This window comes from Aspergillus stella-maris, assembly GCF_047715825.1.
Source record: "Aspergillus stella-maris strain CBS 113639 unplaced genomic scaffold BDV14scaffold_32, whole genome shotgun sequence".
Taxonomy (NCBI): Eukaryota; Fungi; Ascomycota; class Eurotiomycetes; order Eurotiales; family Aspergillaceae; genus Aspergillus; species Aspergillus stella-maris.
This window is the reverse complement of record NW_027396826.1, coordinates 185,074-206,357: the sequence shown is the minus strand read 5'-3', so window position 1 is coordinate 206,357 and position 21,284 is coordinate 185,074. Positions and strand designations below refer to the sequence as shown.

At 51.2% G+C, this 21,284-nt stretch overlaps 10 protein-coding genes across 10 annotated transcripts; 5 read left to right on the top strand and 5 right to left on the bottom strand.

The window, feature by feature from the left end:
- Positions 1-79: 79 nt before the first annotated feature.
- Positions 80-937, top strand: BDV14DRAFT_174729 (putative NADH-ubiquinone oxidoreductase 14 kDa subunit). The gene is made up of 2 exons (XM_073768943.1): positions 80-278; positions 417-937. The coding sequence occupies exons 1-2, from the start codon at positions 245-247 to the stop codon at positions 659-661; spliced, it is 279 nt and encodes a 92-aa protein (XP_073627497.1). The 5' UTR covers positions 80-244; the 3' UTR covers positions 662-937.
- Positions 938-1,549: 612 nt separating this feature from the next.
- BDV14DRAFT_200816 (uncharacterized protein) lies at positions 1,550-2,971 on the top strand (the record flags this gene model as incomplete). Its single annotated transcript, XM_073773596.1, has 1 exon — positions 1,550-2,971. The coding sequence occupies one exon, from the start codon at positions 1,550-1,552 to the stop codon at positions 2,969-2,971; it is 1,422 nt and encodes a 473-aa protein (XP_073627496.1).
- Positions 2,972-3,544: 573 nt separating this feature from the next.
- On the bottom strand, positions 3,545-5,168 carry BDV14DRAFT_75734 (cation efflux family protein family). Its single transcript, XM_073777445.1, has 2 exons — positions 4,697-5,168; positions 3,545-4,637 (listed from the first exon to the last, which is right to left on the bottom strand). Exons 1-2 carry the CDS (start codon positions 4,991-4,993, stop codon positions 3,567-3,569), a joined length of 1,368 nt encoding a protein of 455 aa, XP_073627495.1. The 5' UTR covers positions 4,994-5,168; the 3' UTR covers positions 3,545-3,566.
- Positions 5,169-5,247: 79 nt separating this feature from the next.
- Positions 5,248-8,044, top strand: dscA (ubiquitin-protein ligase dscA). Its single transcript, XM_073777444.1, has one exon. The coding sequence runs from the start codon at positions 5,392-5,394 to the stop codon at positions 7,795-7,797; it is 2,406 nt and encodes an 801-aa protein (XP_073627494.1). The 5' UTR covers positions 5,248-5,391; the 3' UTR covers positions 7,798-8,044.
- A 141-nt stretch (positions 8,045-8,185) lies between these two features.
- BDV14DRAFT_200813 (NAD(P)-binding protein) lies at positions 8,186-9,181 on the bottom strand (the record flags this gene model as incomplete). The annotated part of the gene is made up of 1 exon (XM_073773595.1): positions 8,186-9,181. The coding sequence occupies one exon, from the start codon at positions 9,179-9,181 to the stop codon at positions 8,186-8,188; it is 996 nt and encodes a 331-aa protein (XP_073627493.1).
- Positions 9,182-10,018: 837 nt separating this feature from the next.
- On the bottom strand, positions 10,019-13,368 carry tmpL (putative NRPS-like enzyme; the record flags this gene model as incomplete). The annotated part of the gene is made up of 8 exons (XM_073775609.1): positions 10,019-10,392; positions 10,452-11,763; positions 11,815-11,908; positions 11,957-12,244; positions 12,294-12,397; positions 12,450-12,532; positions 12,579-12,713; positions 12,774-13,368. The coding sequence occupies 8 exons, from the start codon at positions 13,366-13,368 to the stop codon at positions 10,019-10,021; spliced, it is 2,985 nt and encodes a 994-aa protein (XP_073627492.1).
- A 996-nt stretch (positions 13,369-14,364) lies between these two features.
- BDV14DRAFT_200811 (enoyl-CoA hydratase/isomerase family protein) lies at positions 14,365-15,479 on the top strand (the record flags this gene model as incomplete). The annotated part of the gene is made up of 6 exons (XM_073773594.1): positions 14,365-14,569; positions 14,634-14,764; positions 14,823-14,852; positions 14,914-15,030; positions 15,114-15,291; positions 15,349-15,479. The coding sequence occupies 6 exons, from the start codon at positions 14,365-14,367 to the stop codon at positions 15,477-15,479; spliced, it is 792 nt and encodes a 263-aa protein (XP_073627491.1).
- A 185-nt stretch (positions 15,480-15,664) lies between these two features.
- Positions 15,665-16,615, bottom strand: BDV14DRAFT_174720 (glycine decarboxylase subunit H). Its single transcript, XM_073768942.1, has 3 exons — positions 16,382-16,615; positions 16,225-16,287; positions 15,665-16,145 (listed from the first exon to the last, which is right to left on the bottom strand). The coding sequence occupies exons 1-3, from the start codon at positions 16,518-16,520 to the stop codon at positions 15,829-15,831; spliced, it is 519 nt and encodes a 172-aa protein (XP_073627490.1). The 5' UTR covers positions 16,521-16,615; the 3' UTR covers positions 15,665-15,828.
- On the top strand, positions 16,600-18,092 carry BDV14DRAFT_174719 (mitochondrial 37S ribosomal protein bS6m). The gene is made up of 3 exons (XM_073768941.1): positions 16,600-16,855; positions 16,908-16,939; positions 17,062-18,092. Exons 1-3 carry the CDS (start codon positions 16,832-16,834, stop codon positions 17,381-17,383), a joined length of 378 nt encoding a protein of 125 aa, XP_073627489.1. The 5' UTR covers positions 16,600-16,831; the 3' UTR covers positions 17,384-18,092.
- BDV14DRAFT_190192 (putative MFS peptide transporter) lies at positions 18,093-20,258 on the bottom strand (the record flags this gene model as incomplete). The annotated part of the gene is made up of 6 exons (XM_073771305.1): positions 18,093-18,775; positions 18,833-18,939; positions 19,087-19,458; positions 19,533-19,755; positions 19,833-19,946; positions 19,997-20,258. 6 exons carry the CDS (start codon positions 20,256-20,258, stop codon positions 18,093-18,095), a joined length of 1,761 nt encoding a protein of 586 aa, XP_073627488.1.
- Between the last annotated feature and the right edge of the window lie 1,026 nt (positions 20,259-21,284).

Sequence of the window (21,284 nt, the reverse complement as noted above, 5' to 3'; positions counted from 1 at the left end):
GAGTCCGGGAAAACTGGCCTTCCGAGGCGGATTGAGATTGGGAACTGCGGCCCCGTGATTCGACAGACTCGTGAGAGCACAACCTCATCCCGACGACTTACTCTGTGTTCGCCGACGGAGCTCCATTGCGACGCTACCTAGACCCGTTTTATCGCGTTGAACTGTCGAAAACAATCAACGGCAGTTTCCGATCCTTTTACCTCCTCCCTACCCGCGCCGACCGGTCCACGACCCCTCACCCGATATGGTTCACAAAGTCCTCTTCTGGAGCGGCTTCGGTACGTTCCCCCGGCACGACATGTTTACCTTTACCTTGATACCCTTACCCCTCGTCACTGGTCAATCGGCGAGATAGCGCCTCGAACTATTCAATAACGCGACCTTTTACAGTTACAGTCCGCTAACAGATAACACAGGCATCGCCGTCCGTCTCTGGCAACTCGGAATTGAAATGCGCCCTCTCTTTGTCAAGGAGTCCCTCTGGGTGTACCCCTTCTTCGCCGGCATCGGCGGCAGCTTCGGATACTGGCTCCAGGGCGTTGAGCAGCGACAACTTGCCATCCTTGCACAGCAAAAGTCGGCTATCCTCGAGAAGCGCCGGCGACGAGACGAGCAGTTGGGCAAGACTGAGGCGGCTGGTGTTTTGTCTGCGACGTCGTGAGGAGTTAGAACGGGTCTTCTTGTGTTATATTGAGTTGTTATATTGAGTTTGAGTTACTTTCCTCTTTGCGAGCTTGCGGAAGAATGGCATAGAATGGTGGGATGGATGGGTTCTTCTCCGTTTGTGCATTTGGAGATAGGCCTGTACTTGTATCAAAATACTATTGGTTGCGATTCCCAAAGTCTTGCGGGTACCAATGACTATGTGAAAGACTGTCGTCCCGATTAGTGTTGGGTTCTATTGATTCCCAGTGCTCTTCCCAAATACGCCCTATACTCGTAAGTTCAGTCGGCTACTTACATCTAACAATTATCACATCTAGAATCCCCGTTGTCTCTAGAACCGACGCCTGAGGGGGATCAAAGTATGCTCCACACCTTGATCGTGTCGTTTGACCATGGTCTGGTTGCTTGTTCCGGACCAGGCAAGCGTAGGAAGCTTATCCTCAACAACCTCAACACCATCCACTCGCAATTAACTCACCAGAAATATCCCTCAACGGGTCGCTGCTGAGCAGGAATGAAACACTTTCAAACCTTCTGTGTGAGTCAGATCACTAGGCAAACACAATCATTCATTTTCTTGACACCGTTTCAAGTCTTCTCCAAAACATTAATAAGGGTTTCTCTTGAGCTACAATTGCTACGATCCACAACACTCAACTGCTAAAACTGTGCTAACGAAGCTATACCCAGTTACTAGATGTCCAAGAGTTCCGGTTAATCTAGGCTTCCTTCAAGTCCTGCAAAATCCTGAGCTCAACCTCAACCCCGACCACTGTTTGCATCATCCGCCGAAGATACAGACCAGGTAGCAACACAGCCATGTTATCCGATTGTTATGGAGGAATCTTCAAAGAATCCGACCAAGAGATCCTCGACAACATAGATGGCCAACAACATAGATGGCCATATTCATGGGCACATGCCTGGCTTCATTGAGAAGGCATTCGGCAACATTCAGTATACCCACCCAGACGCCAGATCCGAGATCCAGGAAGCAGCAGAAGAATGTACATGCCACCGCTACCTACCACCTGCCACGACGCCCGATCACTTCTTCCAGTACATCTCCTACTACGTTTTCCAGGAACGATACAATGCTCAATGGCCATGGTTGGGAATATATCTGGGTGGCGTACATCTCTTCGTGATCAGGCCTACTACGGCCATGAATCAAGACGATGAAAGACCTTATTGGGGCCGCGTCCAAGCCATTGGGTACTTCTATGATGGTCACGGTGACAGTCAATCGTATCGACGCGGATTAGTGCGTCTCAGTCGCTCCGCACAGCAGGTCTTCGCTAACCAGCATACTCGCTTGTTCCTCCATGGCTTCTACATGCACGGTACAACAGCTGAAGCTTGGGTCTTTGACCAGCCTGGGCTATACTGCAGCGAAACACTCGATCTCAGTGTCGTAGAGGACTTCAAGAGACTTCTTAGCATAGTCCTCAGCTACCCGTATATGTCAGATCGGGATCTAGGACACTTGGGTGTTATTCAGGCGGACAAGGCCGGAAACTATGTTGTCGTTGATCAACCAAATGAAAAGATCTATATCGAAATCCCGCCCATTGCATCGCGCCCTGGTCTTGTTGGCTCAGGCACAACTTGCTACGCGGCCAGGAAGGATTCCGATTCTCCGCGAGCTGACTACGTTGTGAAGTTCCAATGGCTACCGGCTGGAGAGCGATCCCATGATAAGATGCTAAAGCTAGCCGTGGAGAGAGGTGCTTGGGGAGCTGTCTGGCTTCAGTACCGCACGCAGAAACATAGCACATCTAGTCCTCGTCGAGGATTCCAGTGGGACAAGGGAAGAAGGTTCCTCTGCAACAAGGACGCCGAAATCAAGGAAGAGCAACATCCAAAGCAGGAGTATACTGAAGAAGCGGAGCCCAAGCTCAACCCCAAAACCTACGGTCTTGCCCAACATACAGAAGGGACCACTGTCGTCTACCGGAACCGCATCCTGACACGCACCGTGTATACCCCCGTCGGAAGGCCCCTTCACACCTTTCGATCAATCTCCGAGCTCCTTCGTGCTTTTCGTGACGCCAACATCCTCCACCGCGATATCTCACCTTGGAACATCCTCATCCCGGACCAAGGCCCGGAGCTGAATGAGAACGCAGGCACCGAAAACGAGCACGGTGAGGGAAACGAAGAAAGCTTCATCTCAGTCTCAAGACCACAAGGATTCCTCATCAACCTCGACTCAGCAATCGATCTCACCGCAGAATTCAAGCAGCATAAGGATTTTAACACCCCGATGCCAGGCAAAAATCCATTCCCCCCTTTGCCATCCTGAACCATCAAAAGCACACGTGCCGTGGTGACCTAGGGTCTTTCTTGTACACTTTGCTATGGATCATAATAACGCACCGCAGTGAAGACGGGAATCCGCCAAAGACAAGTAAGCTCTATTTCTGAAGCAGTAACAAAAATACCAGTATCATCGCGAAACGCAAACAATCTCATATGACACAGGATGGATTCATGGATATCCTGAAGAAATTCGACCCTGAGTTTGAGGAATTGGAGTGGGTTGCTGAGAGATTGAGGCGGCTTTTATTCTCTCGTGACGACGAAGGTGGGTGTAAGCATGAAAAGGAGAAAAAATGAGCACGTAGACGCGCTCTACGAGGATATGATCTGTGCATTTGACGATGGTATCCTTCTCGAGGTTGCAAATATGCTCGAGGATGCAGCTCCTATCGAGAATTCGCCATCCAATAATACAGACTTGATTGCACTTGAAGTGGTAGTTTCTGCTTTGACATTGAAAAGTCTATGGAACGTCCACGGGGTATGGTGTATGTCTCTAGGTAATATACATATGTCTCAAATAGGTCAACAATGAAGCGTACCATACTATCTAGCAAACATACAAATAAACCACAATTCTAAGTCCTTTCAATAGCCAACTGCACCGAAATCTCCCACTTCTGCCCACCACCACCATACCCGCCCCCCAATCTATTCTTAATAAGACTACTAACCCTCTCCCTCAACCTCACAAGATTCTCCTCACTCCCCGTAACACGTAGCTTCAAATTCGCCATGCAGAGCCCATAATGGACTTGCCAGAATCGCGCGTCGTCGACGGCGAATACGCAGGGGTCTGCTTCTATATCACGTACAACATCCGAAACGCCAGGGCCGGAGTAGGACATTAGCAGCATTGACCCGAGTGTTTTCACGAGCCGGAGACCAAGGAAGCACATTGCGATGGAGATTGTGCTTGAGAGGGTCACGTCGAGCCAATTGTATAATTGGATTGAGACGAGGGGGAGTAAGAGGAGGAGAGAGGAGCATGAGAGCGTTAGAAAGTGAGAGGGGTTGCTTAGAACCGAGGGCAGTGACTCGATGTATCCGAAGCGCATGGCCTTACCGATACGGCCGTGGTTGCGGAGTCCAATCGCGGAAATGAGCGTTGATGAGATGGCGAGGAGGGCAGTGAAGTCTACGCTTCCTGGTGAAATACGCTCGTGAGCATGTTCGTGGTGTGGCTCGTGGCCTGAGGATTCGAGGAAGTGCTGTAGGTTGTGCGAGATGAGGTCCATTCCCATAAAGAGGAGCAGGACGCACATGGCGAAACCAGCGAGGACTTCAGCGCGCTCGAGACCAAAGGGGTGGCGGATGGAAGAGCGTTTCCAGACTTCGAAGTTACCGAGCACGTCGACTGCGACGCAGAGGAGGGCACCGAGGGAGTCGAAGAGGATTAAGTGGGATAGGGCCGTCATGGCGAGTGAGCCGTGGGCACTCCAGAGGGTATATGCGGCGACAAACATGTGGCAGACGCTCCACCAGAATCGGCGTTTCTGGTCGACGGACATGCTTGCTCGGCATTCTTTGAGTGTTGGGATGGGGAGCGAGTTTGGGAGCGCTAATGGGGCTCGAGGGGGTGGTTCGAGGAAGATCTGGTGCGAGATACTGCTGTGTTTGTATTTGTGTCCACGGCGCTGGCCGATGTTCTGCGATATGATTAGCATGGTCCCGTTATTGAATGCGGTAATAGTGGATTCAAGCGTACAGATTTCACGACGGGGCTTTTGGCCATCGTCGTGGTCTGGAAATTGAATGGCGAGACATTGTCGCTCTGGCCGTTCTGCTGTGCGCCATCCGTAGCGAGACTGAAGGATCCTCGGGTTGGGCTCAAGCGGTTGCCGTCTGCGTCAGACGGGCTGCGCGATGGGAAGATAAAGTTCTCGACCAAGGGCGACAGGGTGTCGCGGTCGACAGGTTGCGATGGCATGACTGCGCTGCGAGGCTCGTCGGGGGGTGGTGTTGGAGTCCGCGGCGGAATAGGAAGAGGCAGGTTTGACGCCATTGCGCCAGCGCAATGCTGATATCGGTGGTGGCAAAGCTTAAAAGAGCGACAATGCGCCTGTACAAGACGCTGGAAAAAAGCGATTGACAGAATCGAGTGTTGTTGACGTGCAGGATAGGAGGCTTGTGACAAGGTCTTGGTCAGGAGGCGCGGCGCGGAGGCGGGGAGCGATAACGGCCTCAGGCGCCCAGGCAGCAGCAGGACCTCCGACCCAGGCCGACTCATCGCATCATCGACTTCATGTTCTTTCAACTATCCGGCTTGCGGTCACTACGTTGTCACTGGCTCATTCATGATTTAAGATTCATGAACCTATCTCTTTCTTCTTCTGCAATGCGATCCTTCATAAGACGTAAGGTGGCTTGATCAGACGTTCCGGTGCCGGCGTCTACTTGGAGATGGATCACCGCGGCTCGTTCTTCTTCTTCCTCGTCGTCTTCTATCTACTCCTCAGCTCACAGTCGCATCCACCATTAGTATCCCAGGATCGGGAACACCAGCGAGAGCTACAGAGGGAACGAAATGCGCTAAACCTGCTCAACGAATCTCGATATGGAGACTTCGATCCCCGAGCCGATAAGTGGCTTCCGTTTATCGGTGCCCGCAAGAACGATAGCTATGACTGGGGCTTACTAGCAGACGCCCAGGATAGGGCTCGACTTCAGCTACGGTCAGCCTTTACGGATGCAGGTCTAGAGCCTCCAGCTGGACTTGAAGAACATGATGCCTCTGCTTTGAACCTCTCTCAGCTGGCTTTGCCAGTTTATCGCAACTCGACGGGAACGCTGCGCGGAGACTGGGTGCGTCGCAAGCTGGAGACGGATCGGCCGCCGTTAAATACAACTGCTATCATCTCCGAGCATGAATACTATACGCATGAGTTCGGTCAGAATATCACCGGCAGTAGCGGAGCATTCTACCTGAATGTCCATGAGGGAGGCGGGGAAGAACTCGACCTAGGTGAAGGCCAAGTTCGTGAGATTCGAGCAACCTTGGCCGTGGAAACCGATGACTACTGGGGTAATACCTGGTATATCTCGCTATATGGAGTGCACTTTCCTGAAACCGGCGGCATCATTTTGACAACGACGAGCGAGAAGTTTCGTGGTGTCTTCACTCTACCTCATCTGACAATGTCGAGAGATTCCTACAATGTGTCTCATCAACTTCTCGTCAAGTCCCTTTCGGATACTATCGCAGAGCGGCAGAACCGTCCTCGAACCCTCTTTCCCTGGTCATCACTCGTCGGGACAGAGCAGGTGGAATTTGCGTCTCCGAAGTGTGAACATATCGTTTATTTACAGCAGCATCCGGTTGCTATAGAAGGATATTTGGCGGACCAGGTTGTCATTGATCAGATGGAACAAGAACTCAGATTCCCGATGGGCGCGCCAATACCTTCACCACCTTCAATGGTCATGTCAGGTGTAGTATACTCTCCTGATTGTGGGTACATACTCGAAACGAAGGGAGCGCCCGACTTTCCTCCAACGGATAGATTGTATCTCCGGGGACCAAAGTTGGAAGAGTATGCGAAATACGCCTCTCATGTAGTGTTTTTGATTGCTGCCGTGTTCATCGGCCAGCTTACGCTGCTCATGCGACAAATCAAAGAAGCCTCTACCCCTTCAACACGAAGTCGGATCAGCTTCTATACAATATCTTCGATGGCCTACGGGGATGCATTTGTTCTTGTCTTCCTCTTTTTGGAGCTCTACCCCGCCGTCTCATTCTTGGTTATGGCAACTTTGTCATTTCTGGCCTTCCTTTCTGTGAGCTATGTCGCTATGAAATTTATGATAGAAGTATGGGCTATTCAAGCCCCTGAAAGGCGAGATCAGCCACGCCGCCCGGCTACTTCAGCACCGCCATCCCAGTCTACCGGGCTGCCACTTCCTGCTACAGCTTCAGGAGTTAGAGATACGGGGGCTACACCTATCATCTTGCCGCCTGATCAAGACGCTCCCGCCGAAGAGGAGACCACGACTACACCGAACCGTTCTACTGTGCCGGGCGCACAGGAGACTCGAAATGATGTCGGTGCAATGTACGCCCGCTTCTACTTTGTGCTCTTCGTGATGATATTCATATCCATCTGGTCATTCCTCTGGCCTAACAAGCTCGGTGGGTGGTATGCGCGTGCACTGGCATTCGCATACCTGTCCTTCTGGGTACCGCAAATATACCGCAACGTGATGCGTAACTGCCGAAAAGCCCTGCGGTGGGACTTTGTCATAGGCCAGAGCTGCCTCCGACTTCTCCCATTCGTCTACTTCCTGACCGTCCGCGACAACGTCCTCTTCCTTGGCCCAGACTATAGGACCGCCCTCTGCCTCATCGGCTGGGTTTGGATCCAAGTCTGGATCCTAGCAAGTCAAGATATTCTCGGCCCGCGCTTTTTCGTCCCTCGAGGATGGGCTCCACCCGCCTACGACTACCACCCCATCCTCCGCGACGACCCCGACTCAGGCCCCGACCTCGAGTCCGGCGTCCTACCAATCGGAGCACTCCGCGGCGACGGCCGACGAGACTCAGACGCCAAAGACGACGACAGACAGCAGAATAAGGATCGAAAGAGAGCGGTCTTCGACTGTGCAATCTGTATGCAGGATATCGAGGTCCCTGTTCTGGCAGCGTCGGGTGCCGCAGGCGGCAGCGTTGCGGATGGCGCGGCGACATTGCTTACTCGGCGGACATATATGGTTACGCCTTGCCGGCATATTTTCCACAGTGCCTGCTTGGAGAGTTGGATGAAACTGAGATTGCAGTGCCCTATTTGTCGCGAGTCTATTCCTCCGGTTTAGAAAGCGCGCTACTTGTCTGTAGTGCTTGTTCTAGACAGTCCGGCAATAGACGTTCTCAACTTTCTTCCTAAATTTGACTCCTCGTTTGTTGTCCTAAAACACAACGTATATATGAAACCGATACTCAACTTGCGCTGAACAGCCTGGCGAGAGTAGTGCAAGTATAGAATTATTCAACCTAGATTCAAGACCATACATATGATTCTAGTGCCATAGAAAATATCAAAGTCGATCAAAACCTGAAAACAAATTATTATTACTATTGGACGTAGAATAACCAGAGCTGGAGCCAAACAGTAACTCCCTAAAACAACACCCCAAAGACCCAAATAATCAAAGCCCAACCCCATCCAGATACCAACCTAGCCTAAGCATCCATCCTTAAACACTAAACACTCTTCAACCCAAACTTCCTAATCTCCTCCTCACCCCCCGCCAAATTTCTCACTGTCCACCCCCACAAATCCTCCTGCTTCTCAACATCATAACTATCCTTTGAGCTCTTAATCTCCTTCCTCCCCTCAAAGTAACCTCCGCTCTCCCCCTTAACACTCTCATCACTAGCAAGCCAAGCAAGCGACGCCCCAGACTCCTCAGGCGTATGTATATTCTTAGTATAAACCAGCCTAAGCAGCGGTATAATCCGCGGGAGAACATTATGCCAGAGGAACCTGACGAGGGGGGCTGCGTCGCGCGCCAATCCGGTTCCTGGCATGAGACCTGGGTCGAAGGAGGCTATTGTCCAGTTCTTGACATTGCCAGATTCAGGGCCAGATGCGGATTTGCTGCGGAGTGATTCGAAGCGCCGCTCCAATGCATACATCCACATGATATTCACAAGCTTACTTGTCGCATACCTTTGCCTCCCCTCCCTCTTCAGGTCTTCGGCTCTCGTAGGCCGCGCGAGATCTTCGGCGGAGATATAGACGGCGTCAGGTAATCCGGAGTTCTGAGCTGGATCGTGCGTTCCGCTTGCTGTTATTATGATCCTCGCGGTATCCGCTAGGAAGGGCGTCAGGAGGTGGAAAAGGAGTGCGTGGCCCACGTGGTTCGTGCCAAAGGTCTTTTCGATGCCGTCGTCCGTGTAGGAGATGTCGCCGGGGACTTGTAGGCCTGCGTTTAATAGCAGGTGCGAGATAGGCGGGTTATTGGAGTCAGACCATTTCTGGACGAAGGTGCGGATTGCAGATTGCGAACTTAGGTCGAGGGGGAGGTAGTGTACGTTGGTTTGGGAGAGGGCGCGGTTTATGGTTTCTGCGGAGTGGTCTTTGTCGCTTCTGGATGCGAGGAATATAGTTGAGGAGGGGAATTTTCGGGCGAGTGTGAGGGCGCAGTGGTAGCCTAGGCCTGTTGTTCCGCCTGTTATGAGGATTGAGGATGTCATTTTGGGTTTGTTGTGGTGAGGTTAGGTTTGTGATGGAGGTTTGTGATGGAGGTTTGTCTGTAGTGAGATTGGATTTGATAGTATGGAAGATTGATTGGTTCGGTGGTGGATGTAGATGAGAAACTGATCTGAACTGAGTAATGTTGAAACCCCAGCTATCAAGGCCTTTTAATACATCCAATCCCACCTACAAATTCCAGTTAATCCTCTTATCCCCGCTTCAGCTCCGTCTCGAAAGTCCAGGATTCTAATGCTAATAGGTAGCAAACAAGTTAGGGCTTGGCCGGGCTTCCTCCGATCAGCGTAGACTCCCCGGTTTTTGCTCGGCCCGACTGGCTTTGGCTTAACTACATACTCTGTAGACTACTCTGTAGCTATCAAGTGTCAAGCAGTAACTTACCAAAGCCAAGATTCCGCTACTAACGACTTCCTTGGCTCCGGTGTTATCAGAGTTGCTCGGGTTTACACCTGGTTGGATGGAATGAGGACCCGGGCGGGGTGTGTTGGTCTTAATGCTGGCGGATAAGGGTCCAAAGGATGACGGTTTTTACTTGATGCGTGCTTAGCGGGCTTGGAGTTTGGGGGCCGCGGGCGTTTATGTGTCGTGATATTTTCGGCTGATGACGGTTTCTACTAAGATGGGCTTAGGTACCTAAGGACCAGACCTGGACTTTGATAGGGCTGACATAGTCTGCGTAAATACGGGTAAATGCCTAAGTACATGGTTCTCGGGGTTAAGATATTGCCAGGAAATCTTTATGTTTCACAAGACATCTGGATCTTCCATCTTCCTTCTCCTTCCATCATCATGAACCTCTTCAAGCGCCAACAGCCACCTCAACTATCCCAAATCGCCCCATAAGCAGGAACACCCCTCGTCTCCATTCCATAAACAACCTTCTTCGTCAACTTCTCGTTCGAAATGATAACCACCGCTTCAGCCTGGAACGCTTGGACCGCGTCCCAAGTCAGCTTTACCAGATCGGGCCGCCCCTGCTTCTTCGTGTCGTGCACTACTGCGCCGGGGTCAGCGCCGTAGATATCGTCCACGATACCCTTGCCAAATGTATCTGTTGGGTTTGGCGTCGACCAGACGAGCCTGAAGGGGCAGGTTGGGTCTTGGATGTGGCCGAGGAGAGGACCGATTCCGGAGCCGGTTGCGACAAGCACGAGACGGTTGAAGAGGGTTGCTATGCGCATTACGCCGCAGGCTGTTTTAAGGTCAGTATGGTTCGTCGTATCAATCAAGGTCAAAGGTGGCTGAGCTTACTTGGTAGACCTCGGACATAAAGTCGGGTAGGCACTCTACCTATCTGACGACCAGTCCAGTCACCGGCGCGTGAGACAACAAGCGAGTAGCCCTTTGGCCGGCCACTAGCGGCTCTTTGGGCAGGAACTGTGGCAAAAGAGTGCCATTCCAGCAGGGGCCGCTCAGAAAGCCGAGTAAACGTTCCATTGACAGGGACAGTGTAGTCAAAATGCAGCCGAATTGCGTGATTGGAGAGCACCTCGGATTCGACAGGAACAGGGCGGAGGAAGACCCAGGAGCTTGCAATGCTGCAAGTTATAACAATGAGCATCCAGAAGCTAGGTGTTGAAATGGCGACCCGGCCGAAAGATCTTTCAGTGGTTTCACTCTGGTGGTAGTAGTCGTCTCTAATGGACGACATATTTTGGACCCAGATGATGGCCAGGGCTGTCCAACCAGCAAACCGATGGACGCGTTCGAACACATTGTGATATTTCTTCCTGATTATGGGATATGCGCAGATGATCATTCCCACGAAGATGGACAACGCCATGAGTGATAAGGTGATGGTGAGAACAGAAGATTCTGATCGCGTAGCAAAGGCGTTGATGTTGTAGCAGATGCCGCCGGTATACCAGGTTACTGCCATTACTGCTGCTCCAGAATGCACTCCTCCAAGGTGGTATATCTTTGCGCATCGGCGACGGATCGCCAGAGGCCATGACTTGGGAATCGAGCATGTTAGTGTGTACAGGATGTTGATCACCATGTCCTGTCTGACCAGAATTGCGATTGTGAGGTTGACGAATGCAATGGTAGATATGTGACGACGGTCAATGGTTGGAATGGTAAGGAAGCAAATTAGCACGGCAATATTGGCGAGCCAGATGAAGGAAAACAGCGTCCTGTAAACGATGAAGATGCGGTGTCGAAGACCGCGCCATGGCTTGTCCAGCTTCTTCTCTGGCAACGGCGGGGGTTCTTTCTGTGGGAATGATAGCGAGCTTGATGTTGTGGATATGATGCTCGGGCGAACCACCTTCTTCTCCCCCATGGCAGGATGCTCTGTCTGGCACTCGATCTGGTCGGAGAGAGCGCGCTTGTCGATCTTTCCATTCGGTGTCAAGGGGAGCTCATCCAGTGTATGCCATTTGGACGGTATTGCATAGTATGGTAGCTTGCTTTCGAGGTTCTTCAGCAAAACATCGATTTCACATCGTTTGGGTGTCAGGATGCCAGTGAGTTCGCCGTTCACTATTAGGGCTGTTGCTTGCTGAACATCAGCACAGGAAGCCAAGCATGCACTGACTCCATCCAACTCTACGCGGAAGCCCTACAACCATTAGCATATGCAGATGAGAAGCAAAGGGACGGAAATTCTTACCTTGAGTTTAACTTGATCGTCGTCTCGCCCAAATGTTTCTAGGTTACCATTGGGCAGCCACCGCGCAAGGTCTCCCGTGTTGTACATCTTCGATCTTCCATGCGGTTAGTTCATATAAATCGATATGACAAAGAAGGCTTACCCGTCAATTACAAATGGATCATAGTGATACTTCTCTTCAGTTCTGACAGGATCGCCAACATAGCCTCGAGTGACGCCAGCACCACCCGCCCAGATTGTACCGACGTCCCCGATTCGACAAGGCCGCTTGTTCTGGTCCAGAATATATACATTGTTGTTTGGGGTCGGCTTTCCAATTGTAAGTGGAGTGCCTGCAATATGTTTGTGCATGGTGTTGATGATTGTGATTTCAGTTGGCCCACAGCAGTTATAGAACGTCACGCCAGATGCGGCCCATCTGTCTGCCAGACTGTTTGCTTATATTAGATATGGAAGACACTATGTTTTGTGAAGCTTACCTCTGAGGACAAGGTTCGCCAGCAGTAGCCACGCATTTGATGTTCGGAAACAGGGCCGGGCTGTATTTGTTGAGGATACTCGGGGTGCAAATCAGGGTGTCGATCTAAGCCCTAATGTCAGAAGACGCTGATTTCTGTTGGAGGTGCGTTGTGTACCATTTCTAATGCCGAGCACCAGTCGGAACTCCTTAGTACTAAGGTAGCCCCATTGCACATAGTGCCTAGAATCTCCCAGGCGCCTGTATACTTGTTAGTACTGTCAAGGCATTTCGCTCACGAACTTACCCATATCGAAGCTGATAGACAACACCTGTCCAACTCTCGAACTGCGCGTTATACCTAAGTTTCCGGGTGCTTGACATAGAATATTGGTGACATTTTCGTGAGTGACATCCACTCCTTTGGGGTCTCCGCTAGTACCTACTCCCCAAAGAGTTACCATCAGAACAAGGCAGCAGCATTGGGAACCAGAGCACTTACCAGAAGTGTAAATCACATAACATCCAGAACTCTTATTTCCTTCGCAAAGAACATTAGTTTCCTCAACTTTGAAACCAGCATAAGTCTCGCCTTCGAGCATTGTTTCTAGAACCAGGACTGAAGATACACTCTGTAGCGCGGCCAGCCGTTGCTTGTATTGGGCAAGACATAGAACAACAGAAACAGCAGACTGCTCGACAGCGCGCTGGAGGGTTTGGTCTGGTACAACTCCACCATCCATTGGTATGTATTGCGCACCGGCCATGAGGATTCCCAGGATCCCAGCTACCATTTCCGTGCCTCTCTTCACCAGAAGAAGGACACGGTCATCAGGTTTGACTCCATGAAGCTGCAGATTCCTGGCAATGAATTGGGCCTGGCGGAACAGTTCTCCATAGGTTACCTCTCTTGGAGTGCCAGAGTCACTGGAGAGGTCTACCAGGGCAATATCCGCGGGGTTGTGAGTTGCATGATGGAGGAAGGCATGGTGGACAGTCTCGCATGGAAAAAGAGTCTGAACACCAAATCCAAAAAGACGGAAAAGAGGCTCTTCAACGTCCTTCTGAGTCGGAGGTTTGGCTGTGATACAAGACATTATTAGCAAGAGCGGCTGTTCTTTCAAAGTCAAGCAGCTCTGGCAGGAGCAACTGCAGCCTCGCACTGCAGGGCATTTCCTTCTTTATTCCTCAAACTCTGGAGCTAGTCCCTCGTCACCTGGCACCCAATTCCGGCTAGATGCTGCGTTCTGATCTCCTTGTCAGCAATGGTTAGGGCTGTATGGGAATGGTTAACTGTCTTATTGGTCCCTTGCGTCGTCAAGGCGCAATGGCTACGTGGTGGCTGCAGTCAGCAAGGGCAGAGTACCCACATGCATAATCCCGCCAGTTCAATTGAAATCACAACTTCTCGCCTCAATCCGGATGTGACGACACGACATGGACTGAAGTGCTGCGCTCTATCCTTTTTAGGACGAGGAAACTGGGATCCGCTGTGTCTATGACTCGATAGTTTCGACTATTCGACCGCGACCCCCCTTCCTTCAAGTCATTCCGACATATTGAAAACTTAGAAAGAGAGAAAACCAAGACGATCCATGTCTGGGGCATGCAATTGCACGGCACACGGTCGATCACTTCCTCAGAAGTGTGGCAGTCCTGCACAGCCGGTGCCAGTTGTACGAGCTCAGCGCAGTGTTTTTCTTTTTGTTGTTTTTCACATAGCCATTGTCCTGCGCATTGGCTGCCAGCCTGCATAGACTCTGTCCCGTTTTTTCCCAACGTTTAAATCAGCCTATCAGCCTCAAGATGCAGGATCTACCCGGTTGTGATCACCCGGATGATCCCTGTCTTGTCTCGGGCTAGGGCATTTGGCCAAGCAAGTCGATCAATCAGTGGCGCCCCAAAGATGAGGTGAGATGAACTGGCAGCAGACCTATCCCCGCCCTTTCGTGGCCCAGAACTGACCATACCCTGGTCGATTTTCTCCGAGAAGGACCTTGAAGCTGACTAGATCTGACTAAGGCGCTAAATAAGAACAACGTGCTGAGGTACCTCATCGTTTCAAAGTTTTGACAGCTTTTTGATTCATCATCATGGTTGAGGCACATGAGAGTTCAGGTCTGATCCTCGCTTCTACGCCACGACCAGGGACTCGGGTCCTCACGTTGAACCGGGCAGGAAAAAGAAACGCCTTGTCACAGGATCTTATCAAGCAACTCTTGTTGGAGCTGGGGCGAGCTGATGGCGATAGAGACATTTGCGCTATAATTATCACAGGTTCAGATGGCTTTTTTTCAGGTACGTCGGATGCAGACTGACGAAAATCGCCGACAGGCTTAATTGACGCTATAATCCTCTATAGCTGGCGCAGATATCAAAGAAATCTCCAAGCTGGATGCCGAAGACGCCCGGCGGGTACGCTATCTTGAAGACCTGTGTGATGATGTTCGAAAGGTCCGCAAGCCCGTCATCGTGGCAGTTGAGGGAAAAGCAGTATGTCTGACAGGGCCCGTTCATTCCACAATTGTACGACTGATGACTGACTTTGTAGCTCGGTGGCGGATTCGAGCTCGTTCTCATGGTGAGCCTCCTGTCACTAACCTCAGGGCTAAAGATAGGGCTAATGCACTGACACTAACCAGGCAGACTTCATCGTCGCAACACCAGCCACAGAATTCGGTCTTCCCGAGATATCAATCGGCCTCATACCCGGCGCTGGAGGGACTCAAAGGCTGACAAGTATACTTGGGAAGTACAGGGTTCGTCTCACCTCACATCTTTATTGCTTTTATTCCGGGAATCCTCCGGCAGGTCAAGGAACTAACGGATCAACCCATGATAGGCCATGCAAGTGATCCTCCTAGGCGAGCCTCTTTCCGGCATAGAGGCACAGACCCTTGGGCTAGTCAGCACTCTCACAGAGCCGGGAAAGGCCGTGGAGGGTGCCCTGAATCTAGCTGGTAGACTGGTCTCGCGGAGTTCGTCAGCTATTAGCTTGGCGAAGGAGGCGATATGTCGAGGTAAGCAATGCAGTGTTTGATCATCTGTGGCACCTGGACTGACCGCTTGGACTTCAGCGGATGAGCTAGGACAAGACGAGCGGTTCGAACGAGCACTGTACTATACGGCCTTTGGAATGAGGGATAAGCGGGAGGGAGTGTCAGCTTTTTTGGAAAAGCGACCTCCGGTCTGGGACCAGCCAAGTTAGCTTCTCAAGCTAAGCGATAGCTCACAGATGATCGTCATGAGAATCGGGGCGTGAACGGTTTTGCAATGGTGGACGCAAAAAGACGAGATCTGGGTGCGGTGATTGTACATATACTTCCGGCGGGAAGGGCGTCGCCAGAGCTTCAGAACAAACAGACGAACCTCAAGATCCCAAGTAAACAAAAAGACAAAAATAATAAATTCATTCATATCCGATGTATGTTGAAACCCCGTTTGCAAACAACGAACAAAATAAAGCACAATCGCAAGCGCAAACAGCCGATGAGGGCCGCGCATCTAAACAACCCACAAACAACCTTTCCCCTCCCTTACCATACCTTATACTCTATCTACTCCTCATCAACAAGCCCCTTATACCCCTCAGCATCATACAACCCCTCAACCTCACTCTTATCCTTGACCTCAATCTCCGCAATCCACGCATCCCCCTCCGGCGACTCGTTAATGAATTTCGCCTTGTCCTCGAGGATACTGTTCCCCTGAATCACGGTGCCAGAGACAGGGCTCAGCACGTCAGACGCAGACTTGACGGACTCGACGGCCCCGACGGGCTCGCCGGCGCCCACCTCGAGTCCGGCCTCGGGGAGCTCGACGTAGACGACGTCGCCGAGGGAGTTGGCGGCGTATTTGGTGATGCCGATTTTAGCTGCACAGTTGACCATAATCCGTTAGCTGGGGTTTGTGGGAAGGGAGAATGGTGGGTGGTAGAAGGGTAATGAACTCACCAGTCTTCCCATCCTCCGCAAGCTCGATCCACTCGTGGGACTCGGTGTACTTCTTGACTTCCACTGTTCATGAGGTGCCAATTAGTATATATTTCATTGTTCCAGTAAAGCGATCAAGCTCAATGCCTTCAATCTGGAATGTAATGTGCGGACATACAAAATGCACTGCGCGAGAAGCTGCGGATGTTTCCCCGCGGGAAACTAGGCGCGGGCGAGGCCCGGACGGAGCTCAGTGGGAGCTTTGGGGAGAGGGCGCGCGAGGCGAAGGGGCGGATGAGGCGGGCGGCGGCGGACATGTTGAGATTATATTATAAGATTGGAGGTAAGAAAAGGAGAAGAATTGAGGTGGTGTGAGAGTTAAGAGAAATGGAAGAAGGGAAAGTAGTCGAGCTGGAGACGGAGACGGAAGATGATGCTCGTTCGCGGGAGTAGATAAAGCGCCAAGACCGACTGATAAGAAGAAGCGGCGTCATTCTGCCCGGGAAAATCTTCGTCTGCTGCGCTCTCCGACTAAACACTCGCTTTTCGCTTCTCCGACAGACTAGCCAGGACTCCACTTTCTTTGCCGGTTGGGTTTTGTTGTCTGTTTGTTGATAATACGGTCGCAATGCTGTACGAGTTGGTTGCTATTGTATGTTTTCATCCCTGTAATGGAATTGGTCGTCGTTGCTAACATCCCCTAGGTCCGCCCGGGCAGCCTCAAGGAGGTTCGCGAGTATGTATCCCCAGTTCCAGTCGCGATCGCATTGAATGCCTAGTCCCGTAACACCATACGCTATACCTTTCTACACCACCTTACCACCGATTGAAACAGCTTCGATACTAACTAAGACTCAGAATCGCCCGCAACGCAGGCGCCCTCGTCCTCCGCTCCGGCGGCGTCGTCCGCGGCTACACAAACTGGGGCGTCTACCACCTCCCCAAGACCGTCACAAAGCACCAAGCCCGCTACACAGAAGGCCACCACTTCATCATGCGCTTCGACGCCTCAGCCTCCGTGCAAGACAGTATCCGCCGCACACTCGGTCTCGACCCGCGAATGATCCGGCACTCGGTTGTCAAGATGGGTGATAAATTGGAGGAGACTAGGGATATCGAGGGCAAGGTTGAGTGGAATGAGACGCAGACTTTGTCGCAGTCTATTGGGAAGATGCAGTAGGGGGTTGGTTATAATGGATAATGGGGTTGCTTTGGGTTGACGAAATGATAGATACTGTGGGATGAAAGCGTACCTATCTTTCGGCTGCAGCTAGGAGGACGGGAGTGCTGTTTCGGGACGAAAGATATCACTTGTATATTATCGGCATCATTGGCGTATATGAACATTGCTTGGGTTTGACACCGTTTCGTGCATTTGGCCTCAACGTGGAATGATCGGGTCATGTCACGTGACCGTAGCAGCCATCTGAAAGGTCTGATTTAATCCCAGCCTCAGACCACTGAAGTTGTAGGAACTGCGGACCTCACTTGTCGAACATGCAAGGAACGATCGTGGCCGTTCATCGCACCTTCCTCAAGAGGCCGAACTGTAACGAGACATTCGGGAAGGAGCAATGGACGTTGGCTTCAGGTTGTTACGGTAGGGAAGGAGCCATCGCTCGACTCCCGCATATCTACCTAGGTACCTCACTCCCAGGTGCTTGCATCACTCGTTGGGGCCTTAGTTCTGCATGCTACATGGTCAATGGAGACTCTCATCCGACATAATTCTGTGATAGCTACGATCTACGATTCAACTTTATGCTACGAGATAATTACATGCTTTCTTTCATATCCCTCCAATTCCAACACAGCGAACAGGAATGATTGCAGACAAAGCAAGGAAAAAGGAAGCAAGACAAGACTATCAGGCCCCAGAAAGGAACCCTCTACCTTTCCAGGTCCTCGCGTCTCTTCTCCTCCCTCCCATCGTTCTTCCCGAGGTACCGACTCGGCTCCAACGAATTGAGATAATCCTCTTCCCGATCTAACCTCCAGTGCGTGAGATAGAACAGATTCCCACCGATGAAAGCTAAAACAGCTACAAAGCCGTAATTCCACTTCAGCAGCGGATCAGCACTTAACCCCGTTAGACCCTGCTGAATCGCTGCGCTAAAGGCATTCATAAACAGGTACAGACTCTGCACGAGGCTCTTCATGTTCCTCGGCGCCTTGGTATAAGCGTACTCGTAACCCGTTATACTCGTGAATATTTCAGACAATGCAATTAGGACGTACGAGACCGTCTGCACCCAGACGTTTATGGGCGCCGGCTCATCACAGGAACTCGCGCGGTTATGGCAGGGACTGCGGATGTAGATGTAGTGCTGCGTTACGGTTGCGGAGACCATAGAGGCACAGGCAATCATGTATCCGACGTAGATGCGTTTGAGGGGCGTGAAGTTAAAGCCCAATTTGCGGATGAGAGGGTAGATCAGCTGGTCCATTATCGGGATTAGGAGGATCAGGGCGAGCGGGTCGAGGTTGTTTATGATATCGTTGGGGATGCCGTGGAGTTGCATTGTTGCTGCTTGGGAGGTTAGGTTGCTGGTCATTTGGCCGTAGGCGAGCCCTAGACGTCTGTCAGTTGGTTGAGTTGGGTGCTATTCTATTTGTAGGGGAGACGAACAGTAGAGAGGATACCAAGCAAAGACACCACATGCTTTGACACCACGACGAACCTCATCAACCCAGAGATCGTCAAATGTCATCCACGATGGCCTGTGACGAACATTGCTAGGCTTCGCCCTCTCCCAAAAGTCCGCCCTCCTGCAACCGCGCACACTATATCGATATTCATCAGCAACAGTCCTTTTTTTTTTTTTTTTTTTTTTTCCACAACTCAACACAAGACCCAGACCAAGACCAAGACAAGAAACTCACAACTTCACCAAATTCCAACTCAAATGCGGCCTGACCGCAAAAGCCCAAAGTCTAAACGCCTTGCCCATCACACTCCCAGTCGGCGGCGTAACCATATACTTCTTCCGGCAGGTAAACAGCACCAGTGGGCAGAGCATAAAAAGCGCCGTCGGCAACAAGAAAGCGAGCCAAAATCCCACATACTTCTCGGCGTAGACCATTGAGATTGAACCGATTAGTGCGCCGACGTTTATCATGAAGTAAAAGTACATGAAGATGCGGGTTATTGTTTGGGCGGGGTCGACTATGTACCTTTCGCCTGTTGTGGTGTTGGTTTGGATGTAGGCGCGGCGGTCGGGGTGTTGTTCTGCTATTAGGGGGGCTATGTTTGATCTGCGTCGTGGTATCAGGACAACAATTGCTGGGGTGTTTGGGGTGGGTGTTTGGATGGATTGTGTTGAACGTACTTGAATCCACCAACACCAATACCAAAAATCACAAGGCCGATTGAGAACGTAGCAAGGGCGGCATCGGGTTGCTTTATCACAGGTGGAAGGGCAGAAACGATCAAAATGGCATGACCCATCATAGCGAAGGAGATAGAGATCTGGATTGTGCGTAGACGGCCGAGGAATTCGTCTGCTATCCATGCGCCGAGGATGGGCATGAAGTAGCACCAGAATGTGTTGACTAGCTGGTGTTAGCATTTCTCTTGATTGACTATAGTTGATGGTGTAAAATATTGGGATTGGGAATGGGAATCGTACATAAATTCAGACCTGTAGCTGCCCTCTGACCGTGACCCAGAGCACCAGATTGACCGCTGAATCCTGCACCGGTAGTTGAGTTTTCGGGAAGAGGCTGTTGGATGAAGTTGGTGACTGAGTAGTTAGTATCATTGTGACCACTTGAATTCAAGAAAGAAACATACAAACAGCAGTAGTTCCAAAGTAAGAGAACCTCTCGCAGAGCTCAACAAATGCAATAGTATACGCTGTCCAACGGACCTTGCCAGAGACGCGGCGGAGGGTGTTTAGTTCTTCGGGAGTAGGATACTCGCGTCCTTGACTGTCGGATGAAGAGTTCGAGGCAGCGGCTGAAGTGTTCTGCTGCAAAAGGTGTTTCTCAATAGACTGTTTGGGGACGTAGTCTGCCATCTCTATGGATGTACCCTTGGTGTTGGAGACGGCCATGGCTGGTCGAGGGTGTCGGTGTCAGTTGAGAAAGAAAGGAGGAAGAGGAGGGGAAGAGAAAAGAAGAGGAAGAAGAGACTGCTGTGTTGTGTTGGCGGGAAGAGATGGTTGTGTTGTGTTGATATTCTGCTCAACTGCGCGTCTCTCCACTTCTTTCTGACATTCACTGACAGCTTCACCACCTAGCCAGACACAAGCCAGACACAGTCCAGGACGATTCCACATGGCCCAAGCAATTCTGACTATCTCCAAGCCTGAGCTTGTGTGACGACATGCAGGTGACCGATGTTTGATCTCATTCTCGGATCATCGAGGCCATTAACAGGGTACAGAGGGTGGTCATGTCGTACCGCATAGACCACGCATTTTCGTGGCAGTGGGAGGTACCAATATGGTGGTATACTTTGGCATGTAACTCGTACCTAGAGGCCCAAACTTCAGAGTGGACCTAAACTGACGGATTGCCTTTTAGAAAGACCGTGCCCTCTTCCTCCTGAGAAATCTCATCCTTCTACCCCTCCGCTCGAATCCATATACTCCAAGATATGTTACTCGGTAATCAAGTGCTATATGCTGTGTCATGGCCGGAGAGGATCACAACAGAGGCAGGACACCCTGCATCTTGTCACAAGCTGCACGACACCACTGGCGGCAAAGATCCTCACCAAAGAGGCGGTAAATAGCCCGATCGTCTTTAGCAAAGCCCTATTCAGCAGGGACGGTGGGCACTGCGATACCCCAATTGCTATTGATGTGGAATTGAGCATGAACTAATCAAGACCCTGGGCTCTAGACGCGTGGGCGGGGACTGGCGTGACGAGTACGATGGAGTGGTTACGATTGCCATGAACGGGTCCAATAGGTTGTTAGGTATCCAGCAGTGTACGGTCCGCATATCCTGGTCAGTGATACTGATGCCAGATACAAGCCGATGACGATCATTCAGAGGGTATGGGTCCTGATCATAGAGTTTTAAGGACTGTCGTAAGCGCATATGATTGAGAAGGCTTGGTGGCCTGTACAAGT